The following is a 20,002-nucleotide window of genomic DNA, read 5'->3' on the forward strand; positions in this document are numbered from 1 at the left end:
ATAGCAACACAGAACAGACATGGTATCTCTTATGGATAATGAATGATTGCTGATTAAAGAATTGTGCAAAGGAGTTCCACACAGGTGTATCAGTATCAGAGATTCAGACTTATGCAAGGAATCTCTCAGGGAAACCAATAGAGTTTGGGGTCTTTGAATGACATCTGTGTTAACTGTTAAAAAAGGTGTGAGAAATGTGTGAACCCAATGAAAATGTTTAAACACATTCGCAAGAGATGGGGAACAGAGAACTTCAAGCAGGTCGAGAAAAACTGTAACACAACGCTACCTGAGGTACAAAGAAATAGGAATATTTTTAATAGAAATTATCCAAATTGAATAGCCTATATATATATGAGAACAAATCTAGAGGTATACAGAGTAGTGAAAGTATCAGCAAAAGCACATCTATCAGCAAAATCACTGTGGACCAATAGGAGCCGACAATAGAGGGCAGTATTACATAACTCCCACGCTTTGCCGGCTCTATAAAAGACGTCCCCTGCATCCCAAAAGGACACACAGCTTTCCCTCCAGGAGAACCACACAGCTTTCCCTCCAGGAGAACCACACAGCCTGCACCAACCAGCTCAGCTGCTCAAACTCCAAAGAAAGACGAACTAAACCATCAAGATGCCAACTAAAGTTGAGATCACTCAAGGTACTGTTCGTTCTACACATTTTAAGTTGAGATCACTCAAGGTACTGTTCGTTCTACACATTTTAAGTTGAGATCACTCAAGGTACTGTTCGTTCTACACATTATATGAGCAGAGTACATACTCTAGGAATACACACGAGGAATTACATTTATGCTACGGTTGAGCTGATATATTTGTTAGCTATAATCTACCTGCTGCCTAGAGTATGTGACTCAAAAAGTCTAACTGCTGTCAGTTTACAGGGTACACTACATATATACGGTGGAAGGGACTGCAGTCATTTACACATGGGACAGTAAAGTTTATTACTACCAACACAGAGTTTAGTTTTATATACTGTTGATGTAGCTTTAATCTTTTTAATCTAAAACATGCCAGGTCTGATGTCTATGACCTCATGGTTACAGTCTAGACAGTTTATTTAGAGGTAAATTACCGTAAAATAAGAATGTGCTGTAGGTGTAGTTTTGTATACTTTTGTACAAGCTTTCAATCTTATTTTCTTTGTTTTCATTTTCACTTCACAGCCCCTAAGGTGCACAAGTGCAAAAATCAACATTACACAGATGTGCATGGCTTGCCATGTATTGAAAAGATTGTGTGTTCAGTCGATGAGACGCCAGAGCCTATGCAAACCGTCATCCATGGGACCATTCCAACCTGGATCAAGGGCAACTTCCTTAGGAATGGCCCAGGAAAGTTTGAAATCGGAAACAACAAGTAAGTGGAAAAGCTCCTACAACACACAACAGTTTCAACCCAATTACAAATGTGACATTTCACTCATTAAAACAGTGATTGTATTAGCTATTGTCTAATGAATGTTTGTTTGTCTATTTTTTTTCCTTCAGCTTCAACCATTGGTTTGATGGCATGGCTCTGCTGCACCAGTTTAAGATTGAGAATGGTCAGGTGACGTACAAGAGTCGCTTTCTCACCAGCGACTGCTACAAGGCCAACACAGAGAACGACCGCATCGTTGTTTCCGAGTTTGGCACGGTGGCCATGCCGGATCCCTGCAAAAACTTCTTCCAGCGTTTTCTGTCACGCTTCGATATGCCAAGTGAGACTCCATATCAAACTTTTTTTACACTTAAAACTAACAATTCTGCACTGCAGGCTTTTGAATAATGTAAGCATAGCGAAGAATACCTTGTTATTAGTAGCTAAAAGTGTTAAAGGATTTAATGCCATGGACAATTCCTTTGTTTTACAGAGCCCAGTGACAATGCAAGTGTGAGTTTTGTCCAGTATAAGGGAGATTACTATGTCAGCACTGAGACTAACTTCATGCACAAAGTGAATCCAGAAACCCTCCAGGCCACTGAGAAGGTGAGCCACGATGTTAACTTGTTAAACCTTCTCCAGTCTAACATAAAGCACATCACATTGCTCATGGTTAACTTGTTAAACCTTCTCCAGTCTAACATAAAGCACATCACATTGCTCATGGTTAACTTGTTAAACCTTCTCCAGTCTAACATAAAGCACATCACATTGCTCATGGTATATCAACAAACAGTTACCTGACTAATTAACTTGTTAAACCTTCTCCAATCTAACATAAAGCACATCACATTGCTCATGGTATATCAGCAAACAGTTATCTGACTAATAAAGTGAAAATATTCACTCCGACAGGTGGACTGGAGCAAGTTCATTGCTGTCAATGGAGCCACGGCACATCCACATATGGATCCTGATGGGACTACGTACAACATGGGGAACTCCTACTCCGCTAAAGGTTAGTGCATTTGTTTGTCTGTTACATTGTTTGTGTCTTTCTTTGTTTAGGCATTTTGTAAGCTTATGATTTCCATTGCCATTATTACTCTTCTTTTCCTCCTTTCCCAGGGGCATTTTACAACATTATCTGCGTGCCTCCTGAGAAATCTACTCCATCAGATACTCTAGAGGGCGCCAGAGTCATTTGTTCCATCCCGTCCGTGGATAAGTCCAAACCCTCATACTACCACAGCTTTGGTGAGTCACTGTCAAATAGAGGACCTAAAACACCATGCATTGGTTCTACCTGTGCGCTTAACACAGGCCATTACACCACTTAGCCCACATTGTTTTTCATCATAACTTTTTGCGATGAAATAGTATTTTTGTGCTGATGTTGCTGCCTACCTGGAGAGTTAGAATCAGCTGGTTTAGTGAATTATTGTACAAAGCAGGGCTTTTAATCTAATCAAAAGATGTTTTAATTAATCAAAAGATGTTTTGGTTTGTTTGTTTGGACACAGCGATGACTGAGAACTACGTAGTGTTTATCGAGCAGCCCATTAAAATGGATTTGCTGAAGATCATCACGGGTAATCTGAGAGGAAAGGGCATCAGTGAGGGAGTCTACTGGGATTCTAAACATGACACCATCTTCCATTTGATCAACAAGCACACTGGAAAGGTATGAGCCCAAGTAATCGCAATCCAACACGGTTTAGACTCACCCCTTATAGAGATGAACTGAGTTATCTCACCACTCACTCTCCTCCTCGTTTCAGCTGAGCCAAGTCAAGTATCACACCAAGGCTCTGTCCACCTTCCATCAGATCAATGCCTTTGAGGAGGATGGACTCTTAGTGATGGACATGTGCTGCTCGGATGACGGCAAGGCCATCAACAACTACATGGTCCAGAACCTGCGCAAGTCAGGAGAAGCTCTGGATGAGGTAATGCCTGCTATCAAACTTGAAGTCACGCAAATGAGCCATATAATTAGCTCTGGAATAGGTGGGCCTATGGCTCCCTAGGCAAATTTGAAGGATAATTAAATAATATACCAGACAAAAATATATCACACAATATACCAAAACAAAAACACAACTTCAGATGTTGCATAAATAATATCAGATGTTGTGTAAATAAGAATTTCTGAGAGCACAGAACAAAAACAAGGTTCTATTATCTCAGCTTAAGAAACATGGGAACAAACCTAAAATGTTCCATTAGTATTGTTCTTCATTGTATGTCCACTGAAATAGATCTCTGGCTTTCTCAGGTGTACAACACAATGTGCAGAGTATTCCCCAGACGCTTTGTTCTGCCCCTGAGTGTGAACAACGAGACACCTTGTGGAGAAAACCTGAACAGAAGACCAGACAGCCCAGCTACAGCTATCAAGACAGCCAAAAATCGGGTAGGTCAATATAACAAACCTTTGCCAGTATCAATGATTTTCTATCTGTTTTTAGAACAGGCCAGAATTATTATACTGTTTTCATTTTTAAATGGCCAAAACTATTATATAGTAGATATGTTATTCAAACTTGGAAGAGTGGTTAAATGTTTCACTTCTATTCTGAAGGTTGACTGCACACATGAAGATCTTCATGGGGATGATCTGCATGAATATGGTGGACTAGAATTCCCACAGATCAACTACGCAAAGTGCAACACTCGTCCTTACCGCTACTACTACGGCTGTGGCTTCCGACACCTAGTTGGAGATTCCCTCATCAAGATGGACCTGGAAGGGAAGAAAATGAAAGTAAGTGCCAAATAAAATACTTAATAAGTAATGTGAATGATCCCCCTAACATTTTACCAGCTGTGACTATCTTCACTGTGGATTTATTTGGTATAAAGTGTTTAGCGTTAACATTCATTTGTTAATGTTAGTCTACTGATGAGTCGATTAATTTGCTTGTCATAGGTGTGGCAGCAGGCTGGCTTCTACCCTTCTGAACCTGTGTTTGTACCAACACCTGATGCAACAGAGGAAGACGATGGAGTCATTTTGTCAGTGGTCATCACTCCAAATGAGGTAAAGTGCACACAATGGCATCTGAGAATCACATTACAGTGTTGGTTCCATGCATTATGTAAAACACAATCTTTTAAATAAACAAATGGAAATTGAAATTAAAAGAAATAATCTAACTGTAAAGATGACTTTGTCTCTCCTCAGGACAAGGGCACGTTCCTGCTCGCCTTGGATGCCAAGTCATTTGAAGAGCTGGGCAGAGCAGAGGTGCCTGTGAACATCCCCTATGGCTTCCATGGCACTTTCAACGCTACCAACTAAAAAAAAAAAACGATAGCAGCCCACACACAAGTGACAAGCTTTGTGACAAAATTTGAGACAACAAGCAAACGAGAGCAGATTAAAAAGAACAGAATGAGTTTCATTGAAAATACAATCCATTCTTTCTTTTCATGGATGATTTGAGTGGTTTGATTGATTGATTGCTGTTTGAGTGAAGGAATGTGGAAGGAGAATGACAGAAGAGTAATGTATTGGTTGGCCACATAGTCCTAATGTTTTAGTTTGTTTTCATTTAAATATTGTATATTTCTGTATCATAAACATTTTTATTTTGTACAGTATTATAAATAAAGAAATATTACAGTATGGTGTATATTTTTGTCAAGTTTAGTTTTTATTTACAGAAATATTAGAATAAATAACACAATTTCACTTGTCCATGAGATCTCTATTTAAGTCATAAAACTATTATTCAAGAAGAACATTCGGGGTCAGGGTAGAGTTAAATAGACAACAAAAAAGACAAAATACAACAAACAAAAAACACTCACATCAAGCATATCACAGCCAAATGGAGACCACACTTTGCTATATCAAATAAGCTATCTAAAACTACTGTACAATTCTTGCTGCTCTCAACAAGGTTGTAAATATATACTTCACAGTTTCCTGAGGCACCCTCTGAGTGCTAAACAGATTTAAATGGGCTGGGGCATACAAACAAAATATGATATTGCTGTATGCGGTAAACTCTTTATCCTTTATTATAATTATTTATGAATATTATTTATCCTTGTAATTTTTCAGAGATGACAGCCAGTGAATGTCTCAAGTGCTCTTTTTTCTTCTTGAGATGTGCTTCTAAACGCCTGGCCTCCATCAGGATGTCATCCAACTCATTCACTTGTGAGGAGTCCACAGACACTCTTTCTCTATGAAAGAGACAAGTTTTAGTCCAGAAGTGAATAGCCTAAAAAGTGGCAAAGTAGGTGCATGAAGACATGCCCAGGATGAAAAGATCAGAAATCTAAACTTTAGTCTTACATACCTTAACAATTCTGTGAATTCTGAGAAGAGCATGTTGAGACTTCTATTTGCTTCTACATAGCAAAGGAAGAAAGAAAGAAAAGATACGCGCACACACACACACACACACACACAGTCACAAGTTACGAGGAGAATGATGACGCTATGTAAGCCTGTAAGCAAACTTGTTTTTATCACATTACTAAAATTGGTAGGCCTATCAAAATGGTCTGGCTTGGGCTCTTCAGAAAATAGTAATTAAATCAAATCAGTCTTAATTATGGATAATTATACACTGCAGTTTGAAGCACACTTCAATAGTAACTAAAACAGTATGATCCACTTCCAAACATTTACATATTTCAGTAAACCCTCTAGCCTAAACTCACTGAAATGAAAATTTGGCTGTATGCTATCTCAGCAGCCTGTTTTGTTTCCTCAGGAAAACAAAATGTCACTTAGCATGTTGCATAGACCAGACTTAAATCGCACATGACTTAAACAGGATTGTCCATAAGTGACAAATGCTGACCATGTAAAAAATTCACTTACCTGACATTGCCCCTTCCAATCCATGTGGGATTTCATGGCTTTTTAGAGTAACATTCATATCCACACCTTTAACCTTCTTCGTTGGAGAGTCAGTAGATTGTTCTATCTGTGGATGATAATGTACATCATGGTGATATTTAACGTTACATTCATGTTTTTTCCTTTCGAATTTACAAGGTAAATTTGGATTAGCTTGCTAGCCAGGTAGAATTTGGCTATCCACAGTAGGCAGGTTAGCATCAGAAACTCCTGAGTTTGGCTAGGATAACTAGCATAGAGGTAAACAAAAATAAATAACGTTAGTCTACAATCGGTTAACAGTAACTGTGACATTTTGATATTTCTAAAATATTACCAGCTAATCTTTAGACATTTAGAAAAAGATACCACCGTGATATCATTCCACTTTACCGTTTTTGGTTTGGATATTTTGCTGTCAACCCCACCTCTGCTAACGTGACATGACGTCTGGGTTCTTTTTGCTGCCATTATCCTGATGGTTAGAAGGACGGTTAGCACTAGGCCTACTTATCTGATTTGTGTTATACATAGAAGTAAATCATCGCCTAAAAGAAACATTTACCACTAGTTTAACACAATCTAAGAGGTGCCTGATAAACTTACTGAAACGGGCCTTTCTGTGTGAATACTCTTCCCTGATTTCCTGTACCATAAACCTAAACTTTCCCTCCCCTGCCAGATGACTAGAGAGCACTTCGTAGAACTCGCTCGTGACACCCGTGTACTGAATGGGTCACGTGCATTCAGCATTTTGTTTCATAAAAGAGATTTGAGTCAGACCTTTGACACTAAACTGAGAGATAAAGGAGGTGGGCTGTTAAATTAAAACAGATCATGATTTTCTGAATGTCATGTGAATTTTTCACTCAGCATGCACCTCATGGAATAGCTGGTATAATTCATGAACAGGGCCTAGGCTTACTCTGTATGTAGGCTACATAGACATGTTTTATATAGTCTATGGTAGGCTACATTACAAAGTAGCTTACAATGTTAAAGAACATCAGTAGGCTACTTTCTCTAAATTGTGGTTTCACAGTCACAATTCAATCTTTAAGTAACAGTTCTACTAACAAATTAACTAGTGTTTTTGAACATATGTTAAAGGATTAACTTGAGGATTATGCTAAAGAAGTTGAGAGAAATAAATGAGTTTTACTGCTTGCCCAGTGTCACTGATGAGTGGTGTACTGAGCCTACCAGAGGTGTTTGATTATTTGTGCTTTATTTGTCAGAACAAAATTCCTTTATTTATTTATAATTGCTATTATATTTTCTTACACATTTTCAGGAGTTCATAATGTATTGTTATTGTCTGGTACAGAGTTGATTTTGCGCTACCCACACCACTGTAATGCAGTATCCTGATTTTTTCCCCTCACAAAATTACATTACAACATTTCACACAGCATTACATCATTCCTGGATTATCGACCCTCACTGTATCTGCCAGTACCATGCTCTGTAGTTCAGTTTAAGTGCAATGCATGTTCCCTCTTATCTTTTTTTTCAGCTGAGAAAACTGTTTTCAACTGCTGAGCAAAAACAGCTGTGATTTTATTGTCATTGCTCATTGCAGAGATCAAATGCAATTCCAAAGCATCAAGTTCAAAAGAGTTCCCTTTATTGGTGTTTAATTGGATTTTAACAGTTCTTCAGGTTAGACATTTTCAAATTTAAATCACTGAAATAATTATTGTCTGATGTGGGCCTACTGGAGGCCCGGTATGTACCACTGAGCCAGTGCAGTCATTTGTTCTAATAGAAAGTTGTCAAATAAAATCACAAAATTATCAAGCCCAAATTAAGGTCATGTCCGTATTAGCCATATGAAAAGTGTTCGGGAGCTAACATAATAATTTCTTGATTATAATGCTACTAGTTTCTAACTTCCAATGCTGACACATGTGGCGGCCACAGTAGCTCAGCTTGTTTTGTGTGTTTTTCTTTTTCGCTTCTCTTGACATTATTCATCCTTGTGAGTTTTTCTTGTGTTGTATGGGTCTGTCATATAAGCTACTGGATGCCTACATTTTGCTCAGGATGAATAAAGAATCTCTCTCTCTCTCTCTCTCTCTAGCCTAAACTGTCAACAGTATCCTTTACTGAAATTATCACATTAAAGAAAATGTAAAAAACTTCCCCTTACAAGTCCCTGAAAAAATGAAACTCAGTTTATTAACTAACAAGGATTGGCTATGAGTTACTGACAGCTGCATTCCTCTTTGGAAGAGGAACTTAGTTTTCTTCTGCTTCTGCCTTTGATCGTTATTGCAATGAAATGCTCTGTCTGCAGTTTCCCTTCTTCATTTGCCCTGCAGCCTGTGCTCAAAGCCAGCACTGCTGCTATAATCTGCTCTGGGTTGCCCTGCCCTAAATGCTCCCATCAGATTTGTCAGTAATTTTGCCCTTTAGAGCGATATCTACATCACATCTATAGCTGGCCCTGCCCAGTCATCATCCTGAAGGCCAGTCTGTAGGCCTAGGCCTACTGCTTTATCAGACAGGACCTTTGGTTAAGTTCATCTTTTTTAAAAAGATCATTTTGTTGTGATTATGAAGTTAGTAGGTTTTTAATTTTATTGTATAGTGTCTAGCCCAGTGCAAATAAACACATAAACAAATAACACAAGATTCAAAGGGTAAATTGTCAATTTCATGATAATCAATTTCGAAAACTTAGAAGCCGCCTCACTCAAAAAAGACTAAATTGATTTCGTAATTTCCCCAAATATAATGCACTGGCCTATTTCACCTGGATGACTGCATTCCAACGTGAAAGATTGGTGAGATCATCATCAACCACGTGAGGCGCTCTTCCTCGCTGGGGGAGAAATATACACAAACATGGCGACAAAGCGAACGCTTAGGATGCTGTCCCCCGTTCGAATTACATTGCAGCTTTTATTATTTTATCTTACAGGCTTGTTTTCTTCCACGCTGCACCTCCCTCGTAGTCAGGCGTTTATGTTACCGCAGGATCGTGGCTTTTCCTTGGTGACTGTGGGTGAAGATTACATTCAAGCAGCGGGCGCGGAGGGTCAAACACAAGACGTGCGTCTCGAGAGGGAAGCCAGAGGAGCCTCTCCAGTGCAAAGGCATCGATACCGCCGTGCTGCTGAATCACCCGTGCCGAAGGTGTACGGAAGGGTAAAGCCTTTTCTCTGTGTTTCTTCTGGACTTGGGCAGGGGGCATCTGTAAATGTGACGGAATTACGTTTTGTCTGTATATAGCCTACATTTACCACCTCACCTGAATTTAACGTTACACAAGGGATTTGCAGGGTATCCAGTGCAGTCATGAAGTTACCTTCATAACGATTGTCTGATTTTCTCCCACGCCCCTGTGATCAGTAGATTCAGTAATATGACGTTACCGGAGCTATGTTAGCTATCTCCCTCTCCGATCAGTCCGTATTAAAAGCTGTGGTTAGGTAAAGGTGGTGTAGGCTATACTCATAGCAGCACAATCGTTTTTTCTGCAGTGCTTAGCCAACAGAATAAGTTTGACATTGTTTCTCCCAGACTGCGTGATGGGTTGCCATTCAGAAACTGATATTCTAGCAGCAGCTATGCTTGTGTTTGATTTGTGGTTGTTTACCTTTTCATGATGCGCTATCACGATAGTGATTGTCAGGAGACCAGAGTTAAACAGACACAGTAACGAATTTTGCCAAGTGCTGATCAGCAGCCGTCTCGTTTCATGCCCATCACAATTTATTTCCACTGGTCAGTAACATTAGTATATTTTATGTCGTTTACGCAAGCCTGCTACGAGCTAGCAATGCTTTCATCATGAGTGGGCTATCACTCGCATGGTTAATTCCTAGGTCTGGATTCTGCAACCAGATAATAATCTCTTGAGTGGGCCTACATTCTGCCGCTGTCACAACAATTTTGCCACGCCGATAGTATCACATCGTAAACATCACACAACAAATAAACCAAATGAAATTTAAAAAAAAGTCTTTGACATCTACATACTATAGGAACTTAAGATAGAAGCGGTGTTTTTTTTTGTAATTCAGGAGGAGGCTGAGTGATCATGACGGCAATGAGCTAACGTTATTCATTCCTTTTGTGGTGTTGGCGACCCCCGTGTCCCCCGCGACGCTTTGTGAGTTGGGGATGCTGCAATGTTGTTGGCTATTTTTCTCATATAAAGTGGCTTCTAGGTCAATTATCATTCACTGGCTAACTTTACTTTACTGTGTGCATTGTTAAAATGACAACAACCGGTTATGGTGTTTGATTCTCTTGTGTGATTAAGCAGTCTAAGTCATTTCCTGGAGTAACTAGAGTTCGTTCAAATTTGCTTAAATTTCAGAAATGTGGTGCTAGATGAGGAAACGTCAAAAAAGCAGTTTCAGAGAAACATTGTAGAAAGTAAAATTCCGCCTCTTAGAGACCATTACAAAACAGACAGTTTTCATTGAAAATCCCATTGATGTTGGAAAAAAAGCAAGGCCTTGTATGCATGTCAATGAAAGCTGTGTATTGAGGAAGACTGTTTAAAGGGCTGATTTAATCTGTAATAATAAGGCTAACCTAATTACCAAAATACTCAGTGCTTCTGGCAGTTGTGTAGAGAAAATAACTGCACAGCAATAGTCAGCACTGAATAAGTTGCCCCCAACTTTACAGAAATATAATTTTTTGAACCTCGTTGATTGATTGTGGTTTTAAAAATAAATAATAATAATTAAGTTCTTCCAAAATATTGTCAGTCATGGGGACAGTAAGCAGTTCTATTTGATGACACCAAATGTTTTCACTGCACAACTGAGAGTGTTTGTTGAATGGACCATATGCTGAAGGCTCAGCATCACAGCTGAGGCCAAATCGTGAGGAGCGTTGCTCATCACCACAGGTGAGGCTCACTGCCTCAGGAGAATAATGGGCAAGTCTGAAACCTTAAGAGCACGAGAGAGAGAGAGAGAGAATTGAGAGAGAGAGAGAATTGAGAGAGAGAGAGAGAATTGGCAAACACATGTCTCAAGAGCTGGCAGATTGTGTTCAACTGCTTAGCGGCTCGGCCTCACTTCCTGTGGCCATTCTGTTGCATTGCAGGCCAAGGGGGCTCAAACAACAGCGTTCTTGTAGTAGCTGGAGTGGACGAGTGGCGTTCCAAGTTGTGTCTAAATCAGTCATGTTCAGGGGTGGGGGTGGGGACAGGCCAGAGCCAGTCCAGTCCATCGACTGGCAACCAGACGGGCCATTTCGCACAGCGCTTTCAGCAGGGTCCCGAATGCCCAGCTGGCCAAGGCTATAAATTATGATGACGCATACTGACCATATTTCTTCTGCGCAGCACCGTTCACACATATCGTGATTAGAGAGGTAGAGAGAGCGTGACTGTAAACAAGTGAAAACAAACCACACGCTTATCTTCACTGCATTGGAAGCCAGGCTTGCACACAGAGCCTGGCTTAATGGCCCAATGCAAATAGTTACAACATGCCCTAACAAGCCTGACCATACTGCACTGTGTCCTTGCTGAACGTTTTCATCAGTCATTTGCATTTTAGAAGTCGGTCAGCACTCTCAATTGTATGGAAAAGGTGTGGTTAGCCCGTAAGCAAATATAGGAGCTGATTTCTGTCTTCCTATCATTTGTCTTTATAACACATCATTCTATGAGGCATACTCTGGGAGACCATTAAATGTGGTGTAGGTTAAGAAAAAAATATATGTGTTGTGTAAATAGTGTTATTGAGAAAATATGTGTTGTGTAAATAGTGTTATTGAGAACTGTAAAATATATGTGTTGTGTAAGTGTTATTGAGAACTGGGTTGGTTTTGCTTGGCTGGTTTTTACCATTTTGCATTGCTACATTTCAGTTATAAATAATCAAATCTCTAAAATTAAGCATTTCCGTCAACATAAATATTTGTTGACTGTTCCATTTGTCTATTTTCCATAGTTGCCTATTTACAAATAAATAATAAATAAAATATACATGAAAGTTAAAATAATGTAATGTAAAAAAAATGTCTACATATTCACATGTAATTTACATGTAAAATATGTTTTATGTTTAACACTAATCAAAATTTTAGGCGTTTCATGGAGTTGCCTTGTGCAGGTCAGAGTAAAAAAAAACCTTTTGGCAGAAGCTGCGTGCTGCAGTTTGTACTGGCCTGTGGATTAGCAGTGCATCTTTGGAAGGACGTGTTAGAACAGGTAGACAAAGGCTGCATCATCCATTGATGACTGTGTTCAGCCTTTACACATGAAACAGATAGGCAGAAAATAAATAACACGACCAGATCAATGTCCAGAACAACACGTCAATCAATGTCCCTGAGGGAAGGCTAGTTTTTTAGCCAAGTGAGCTCTGGTGAGGGGTTGTGCCTCTGTTAGCAGTGCTAACTAACAGCTGCTGACTTTTGTGTTCCTGAACCCTGGTGGAGGAGCTGCTGAGTCCTGACTCACTGACTCACTGCCCTGCGTCCTGGAGCCTTTATGAGAAACAGGAAGTAGCAATTAACTTTATGATGTCAGTCTGCTGTCCCGGCGACCGCGCTCGCGTGTGTTTACCATCCACCTCCTCACCAGTGTGTCTGTGTTTGTGTCTCTGCAGGCGAACCTCAATGACTCCCATAACCAGATGGTTGTGCACTGGGCCGGCGAGAAGAGCAACGTGATTGTGGCCCTGGCCAGAGACAGTGTCGGAGCCGTGGACCCCAAGCCAAGCTCGGTGAGCAACTGCGGACACAAAACACATGCCAACTGACACTGCAAGTTCTTTGGGCAAATGAGATTGGGAACTTGACAGTTACAAAGTCTTGGAAACCTCACTAAAATGACCGCAACAACAAGCACAAACATTGCTGCAAGAGGCCCAGCCATCAGCATGGTGTGTGAGTTATCTGGCTGTGGGATCTTGCAGCATCAGTTGACCCCTTGATTCCACTATAAATATTTAGATATACTCCAAATTGTGCTGTTTACACAGTTGTAGACACTTATAATTTTGTCAGTAGGATGACAGGGAAACTTTGGGGCATTCACTTTTGGCATTGAGGTTTTTGTGTGTGCCTTTAGACCCTTTCAACAATAAAAACAAAAACAATGCTTGAACGTTCTATTTGGTTCCCAATCTACTTCCTCTGCATTAAGATAACATATGGAATGTTAAAATGGAAGCCTTGTGGGGCCAACTATGATGCTGATAATGGAACTCTCTTGAAAGGGTCCATACTCTACAAGCCTCATGTGTAATATTCACTGCATTGACTAGACTGTATTTCTGAGAAAATGCAAACTGTTGTGACTCATTATGTAGCCCTGGTCCCTGGCCAGGCTTACGTTTCCAGGTTAAGCCCTGTTTAAAGGAAACAAGCTCATTTGTCATCCACCCCAGAGTTAAATAAAGGGTTACATATCCTTTCTCTGGGTGTGCTGTGCAATAACCCAGTCTGACACCGTTAGCCTAGCTTAGCATAATTCACTGGAAGTGGGTTAGACCGGTTAGCCTGCAGCTAAAAGGGAGCTATAGGCTAATTGGTCTAACCCTTTTCCAGATAACAGAAGTATCAGTAGGCTATAATGGAATACAATTCAACAGTGTGTGGGGTGGGGCCCCTCTCAAATAGCAGCGTCAATGTGCAGGGCAGCAGAAGGTGTATGCAAAGATCCGCTTTAACCCTCTCTGGTGTATGATAGAGATAGATAGAGATAGATAGATAGATAGATAGATAGATAGATAGATAGATAGATAGATAGATACTTACTTTATTGATCCCCAGGTCTCAGTAGCATACAGACAATACACACACATTCACTAACAGCAGAAAAAGTAATTAGTGAAATTAAAAGTGTATATTATAAAAAACACAACTAAGCAATAAGGACAGTAGAAGATAAAGAATATACAAAATATACTAAAATACAAATTATAATAACTAACACTTAATCTAAATCAATTCTAAAAACAGTATCCACATAGTGGGTGATTAATCAATCAAGAGGCGCTTGCAATGACTGAGGCAGGGACTGAGCCTGTGATTCTCTGTGCATAGTAAGGTATGGTAAGGTGCTCTGTGTGAATGAGTGTCATGGTGATAGTGCAAATGAGTAAGTGCAACAGTGCAAGAATAAAATCTATATATCTATATATATCTAACTATATTAAGAAAAGGTGTAAGTGTGGCCACAGTTCGGCTGTGGCATGGAGGGAGGGGTTATGTATATGTGCTAATATAGCACGCAAACAGTGAGGCATAAAGACAGTGGTAAGAAGTGGCAAGTGGACAGACAGTGTCCAAACATGGAGGGGGTGAAGAGGCAGACAGACTATGCAGAGAAGTCTATCTCTCCTCTTCCCTTAAGTGAAGCATTGAACAGTTCAGTGGCACTGGGGACAAATGGCCCTGGGCCATGTTATGTGCAAGGAGGCCCATAAGGAGAGTCAGTGCACATGGACTGCAAGAGCATATCTGTCAGTACAGTATCCCTCACCTCTACCTGGCCTCTATGGCTAATGTCTAATCTCCTCCACTCTAACCATATGGACCTGCAATAATAAAGGAGTTAATCATTTGGTTATGAGCTGTATGTATGTTGTATTTTTGTAGTGTTTGATAATAATGCTGCCTTTGTTCTTGGCTTCATCATGTATGATTCAATTAAGTTGCTGTGTTTTGCTATTTTGCTGAGAGTTGTTTAGACTGTATATAATTCTTAATATGCCTTTGGTTTGATCTAAGGCCCTTAATACAATGTTAAAGTTGGGTGTCAAAGCTAACTGTTTAGACTGTTTGACTGTTTAGACAATACAGAAATATGGTTCTATTGTTATTTTATTTTTATTTTTTAAAGAAACAACTCAACCAATTTCAATGGAAGAGGGAAATTCATCAGAAGTGAGAAATGTGCAGGTTTCTTCACCTTCCATAGATAACGGTGGTGTTCTTGAATCTCTGATCTGGTGTTGCCATGTTGAGATCAGCAAAGCACCCCATTTAATGCATTTCATGTGTCAAAAAAAAGAACCCATTCAGAATTGGGACTTGGTTTCCTCTGTACGTTGTAGGTATACGTGTCGTATGACTACGGGACGAGTTTCATGGCCATCTCTGTCCGTTGTAGGTATACGTGTCCTATGACTACGGGACGAGTTTCATGGCCATCTCTGAGAGGTTCCAGCTGACTGGGGCCAAGGAGCAGAGCAAGCAGGTCATCTCCCAGTTCTATCACAGCCCCGCTGATAACAAAAGGGTAAGTGTTTCCAAAGACGTCATGAAGGGGGAGAGAGGGGGGGGGGGGGCGCTAATGTTGCCCTCAGATGAGGTCTTTGGCTCAGAAAGCTTGGAACTAGCAAATAGAGGTGTGAAGGTTCGCGCCATGTTGAAAGTAGTGCTCTGCAGAAACGCCTGCTCTATTGTCTGTAGTCTGCATTAAAGACCTGGTGTTTTTACAAGAGCCTTTGCTGTTTGCACACCTCTACGAGGAAATTCCCCTGAAAACTTTAATCTGCAGAGTAAATGCAGCAGCAGCCTTACCAAAGCCCAAGAGCTTGGATGCATTGCAAGCTGCAGTTAATGATTAAGAATTCCACTGCCACTGCCACATTCCATGTTAGTTATTCAGAAATGAATTTCAATCTTTTGCTGCCTTTTTTCTTCTTAGTACCTGTTTGCGGACACCACCAATAGTTACCTGTGGAGCACATTCGACTTCTGCAAAACCATCCAAGGATTCTCCACCCCCTTCAAGCCCACTGACCTGATACTACATAGCTCCAGGCCTAGCTTGGTCCTAGGCTATGACAGCTCCCATCCAAATAAACAGGTACTTTGGGTTGAACAGGAACCAGCAGCTAATCTTGCACAGTGTGCTTTTTCCTTCCTGTTTTTGAAGGCCCCACTCTGGTGTTCTGTGTCGACAAAAAAATTGTTGTCCACTGAATTATCCTCTTTTTCCCTTCAGCTGTGGAAGTCAGATGACTTTGGCGAAACATGGGTGTTAATTCAAGAGCATGTGAAATCTTATTTCTGGTAAGATTTTGTGAAAGTATGTTTTATTTTGTGTGTGTGCGTGCGTGCGCGTATGTATGTGTGTGTGTGCGCGTGTGTGTGTGTGTGTAAGAGAGAGAGAGAGAGTGCAAGAGTGTGCACATGTGTGTGTTTGTGAGTGGGTCAGTGTGTTTCTGTGTGTGCGTATGTAAAAGTTGTTTGTGGTGTCATGGTGATGGGGAAGTGCTGTCTCTGTGGTCACCTCTAACCAGAGCCTCTTTCATTTGTGGTGTGTGTTTGTGTGCGTGTGTGTTTGTGTGCGTGTGTGTTTGTGTGCGTTTGTGTGCGTGTGTGTTTGTGTGCGTGTGTGTTTGTCGTTCGGTGTGTGTTTGTGTGCGTGTGTGTTTGTCGTTCGGTGTGCGTGTGTGTTTGTGTGCGTGTGTGTTTGTGTGCGTGTGTGTTTGTGTGCGTTTGTGTGCGTGTGTGTTTGTCGTTCGGTGTGCGTGTGTGTTTGTGTGCGTGTGTGTTTGTGTGCGTGTGTGTTTGTGTGTGTTTGTGTGCGTGTGTGTTTGTGTGCGTTTGTGTGCGTGTGTGTTTGTCGTTCCGTGTGTGTTTGTGTGCGTGTGTGTGTGTGTGCGTGTGTGTTTGTGTGCGTGTGTGTTTGTCCTTCGGTGTGTGTTTGTGTGCGTGTGTGTTTGTGTGCGTGTGTGTTTGTGTGCGTGTGTGTTTGTGTGCGTGTGTGTTTGTCCTTCGGTGTGTGTTTGTGTGTTTGTGTGCGTGTGTGTTTGTCTTTCGGTGTGTGTTTGTGTGCGTGTGTGTGTGTGTGCGTGTGTGTTTGTGTGCGTGTGTGTTTGTCGTTTGGTGTGTGTGTGTGCATGTGTGTTTGTGTGCGTGTGTGTGTGTGTGTGTGTGTGTTTGTCGTTCGGTGTGTGTGTGTGCATGTGTGTTTGTGTGCGTGTGTGTTTGTCCTTCGGTGTGTGTTTGTGTGTTTGTGTGCGTGTGTGTTTGTGTGCGTGTGTGTTTGTGTGCGTGTGTGTTTGTGTGCGTGTGTGTTTGTGTGCGTGTGTGTTTGTGTGCGTGTGTGCGTGTGTGTTTGTGTGCGTGTGTGTTTGTGTGCGTGTGTGTTTGTCGTTTGGTGTGTGTTTGTGGTCGTTGTCTGAGTGCTCACAGCCTCCCTGCTGTTTCTTTATGGCCCATCCGGTGATGAAGATGTGTGAAGCTGAGCTTATTTTGGTGCTCCTCCTCATGTGGAGGCTGTTCCAGTTCTCCTGTTTCTCTGAGGAACTAAACACAGCAGTGTGTTATAGTCTGCTACTGTATCTCCTAACGTGCATCAAGACCCAGAAATAGCCAGCATTGGAAGCATACGGTCTGCATAACTAGCCATACTGCATAAGTGTCTAGTATAAGTTTAGTATAAGTAACATAACATCTAAGTATAAGTATAAGTATATATACTCTTTTGATCCCGTGAGGGAAATTTGGTCTCTGCATTTATCCCAATCCGTGAATTAGTGAAACACTTAGCACTCAGTGAACACACAGTGAGGTGAAGCACACACTAATCCCGACGCAGTGAGCTGCCTGCTACAGCGGCACTCTGGGAGCAGTGAGGGGTAAGGTGCCTTGCTCAAGGGCACTTCAGCAGTTCCTACTGGTCGGGGTTCGAACCTGCAACCCTCCGGTTACAAGTCCGAAGGGCTAACCAGTAGGCCACGGCTGCCCTAGTGCTCTAGGGCAGTGGTTCTCAAATGGGGGTTCGCGTACCCCTGGGGGTACATGAAGGCACTCCAGGGGGTATGTGAGATTTTAAAATATACAAATATTTAAAAAGTAGAATCCATGCAAAAATACTTTAAAAACAATTATTTAATAAATATTTCAGGAAAATATAAGTTCATAAAATTAATTTTATATTTCAGTAGGCTATTCAATTTCATTATTTTAAAAACCCAGGATGGTTCGACCCAACCTGTCACATGCCACCCGCCATCACCTGTCAATCACTGTCAAAACTCAAACGATGGAGTCGTGGTTGAAGCGTAGCGGTTAGGGGGTACTTGGCTGAAAAAATAATTCGCAGGGAGTACATCACTGAAAAAAGGTTGAGAACCACTGGTCTAGGGCATCTAGTAGTCTAATAACAGAGTGTCATAGAGTTTGTTCAGAATAACCCCCCAACTGACAAGCAGATCATGCCTAGACACTTAGGCATGCCATTTCAAACCCTTAAATCTTAAATCTGCAGCTCAGTTCCACGTTGGTGTTGGTTTTTGTGTAAGAGAGGAGCATGAGTGCTCTGGGTCCATGATTCTCTTGTTTGTGAATTTGAGTCAACATGCGATTACATATCTCCACACTCGTGGGTGGCCTGTGCTCAGATGCACATTTGATGTGTGTGTGTGTGTATGATCACACACATGTAGTACACATGCCCATCTAAACTAATATACAGTCCTAGCTCAGATGTGCACTGGGGTGTCCTTGTCAGGTACATGCTGAAGACTTATTTGTTCCAGAAATCTTTCTGGAATCTTCTGGCAGATTTTAGGTCCACGTGTCTTCACTGAATATCTGCTGCGTGTGCTAAATGGAGGGGGCATTGCCACACATCCCTATTAAGGATCCACAAAATCATTAGTCCAGTTGTGGAGAACAATTTGCATCACACAACACCAAGTTGTATGAAATAGCACCAACAGAAACCTGGAACTGATTTGCTGTCGATTTGAGATGGAAGGCTTTGAAATAGCATGCTGCCGCACGTGGCTGCAACTGGGTGTGGGATCCTCTCCGCAGGTGAGGCGCTCATCTGGGCAAACTCTGAGCTGTATTCAAATTTGCAAACTGTTTTATGAGTTTGCCTTGAGTTCTCCCTAAACGTTTGCGAACACTCACGATCAGTTTGAGGAAGTAGTTCTCCCCGAACATACAGTGAAGCTGGACGTGAGCTGGATGAAGTGTTACTGTTACAATGTAATGTTTACACCTAATTGTTCAAATTTAACTATTCAGAGAAAACATATTCGCCGTGAATGTTCCCTACTTTTGGCCGAATTTGAACGCGCCTCTGAGGATGAGATAAATATTCCTGTTCGCCCCCTACTCTGTGGTAAATTTCCACCAGTGCGCCTACCTTTATTAAAAAACAAAAGTCATTATTAAGAGCTCATCCTATTATACGAGGGCTTTGCTAGTGAGCAGAGCCGTCATAGCCCTGGTATGTTGGAGTGGAATCTGACACATTTGTCTCCACTTTGCTGGTTTGGAAGATCGTATAAATGGTCGCTGTGGAGGAAGCGCGAGCGGCTCGGAGTGGAAAACTGAAGTGGAAAGTGTGTCTCCACGGGCTGTTCCCAAACGCTGGAGGCTTTAGCAGTCTGTGTTAGCAGCTCTGCTGCTGATGAATAAATGATTGTCTCTGGCTCACTTCCTTAGCGCAAGTGTGGTGTAATGGTAGGTAGTTGTGGAGAGAGCCCTGTTTAACAGGACGCTTATGCCAAATGATCCACTTTAAGCACTCTCTCGGATCTTTTTTAGATCTTTCTTAAATTGTGCAGTAGTCTAGTTTAGTCTGCTGTGTAGTCTGTTCTCACATGGGTGATAAATAAACGGCGGCCTTCCCATAAGTTGCGGTGTCCGTTTGGAAAGACGGATATTTGAGGCTTGGCGTGTAAATATTTGAATAGCGAGATATGCTGATATGCTGTAGTTCATGGCTGTTCCTGTGGAAATGTTTTGTTTGGGGTGTCGTCGCTCCTTACACGGTCCATTTCTCGCCTCCCCAGGG

At 41.3% G+C, this 20,002-nt stretch overlaps 2 protein-coding genes across 2 annotated transcripts in view; both read left to right on the forward strand.

Annotated features, from left to right (window-relative positions):
* Nucleotides 1–542: 542 nt before the first annotated feature.
* bco2b (beta-carotene oxygenase 2b) lies at nucleotides 543–4,697 on the forward strand. Its single transcript, XM_076291206.1, has 12 exons — nucleotides 543–661; nucleotides 1,190–1,382; nucleotides 1,514–1,725; nucleotides 1,879–1,994; nucleotides 2,304–2,406; nucleotides 2,517–2,645; nucleotides 2,912–3,072; nucleotides 3,170–3,337; nucleotides 3,667–3,804; nucleotides 3,973–4,155; nucleotides 4,321–4,431; nucleotides 4,576–4,697. The coding sequence occupies exons 1-12, from the start codon at nucleotides 634–636 to the stop codon at nucleotides 4,690–4,692; spliced, it is 1,659 nt and encodes a 552-aa protein (XP_076147321.1). The 5' UTR covers nucleotides 543–633; the 3' UTR covers nucleotides 4,693–4,697.
* Nucleotides 4,698–9,099: 4,402 nt separating this feature from the next.
* sorl1 (sortilin-related receptor, L(DLR class) A repeats containing) overlaps nucleotides 9,100–20,002 on the forward strand; it is a 63,437-nt gene continuing 52,534 nt past the window's right edge. The window contains exons 1-6 of the mRNA XM_076290062.1: nucleotides 9,100–9,402; nucleotides 12,837–12,953; nucleotides 15,347–15,475; nucleotides 15,887–16,048; nucleotides 16,187–16,254; nucleotides 20,001–20,002. The exon at nucleotides 20,001–20,002 is cut by the window's right edge and continues 179 nt beyond it. Coding sequence (XP_076146177.1) covers nucleotides 9,100–9,402; nucleotides 12,837–12,953; nucleotides 15,347–15,475; nucleotides 15,887–16,048; nucleotides 16,187–16,254; nucleotides 20,001–20,002 — 781 coding nt within the window. The remainder of the gene's footprint in view (nucleotides 9,403–12,836; nucleotides 12,954–15,346; nucleotides 15,476–15,886; nucleotides 16,049–16,186; nucleotides 16,255–20,000) is intronic.

The sequence above is a fragment of the Alosa pseudoharengus genome, unplaced genomic scaffold (assembly GCF_046254945.1).
Source record: "Alosa pseudoharengus isolate Yale_2024_CS ecotype anadromous, Long Island Sound unplaced genomic scaffold, YU_APseudo_1.1 YU_APseudo_1.1_scf_18, whole genome shotgun sequence".
NCBI lineage: Eukaryota > Metazoa > Chordata > Actinopteri > Clupeiformes > Clupeidae > Alosa > Alosa pseudoharengus.

Bases quoted from the DNA above. Each gene is read 5' to 3' on its own strand.
- bco2b (XM_076291206.1), top strand. From the start codon at position 634: ATGCCAACTAAAGTTGAGATCACTCAAG. The intron at 2,407-2,516 runs GTTAGTGCATTT...CTCCTTTCCCAG, and splicing joins GAACTCCTACTCCGCTAAAG to GGGCATTTTACAACATTATC. The intron at 2,646-2,911 runs GTGAGTCACTGT...GTTTGGACACAG, and splicing joins CTCATACTACCACAGCTTTG to CGATGACTGAGAACTACGTA.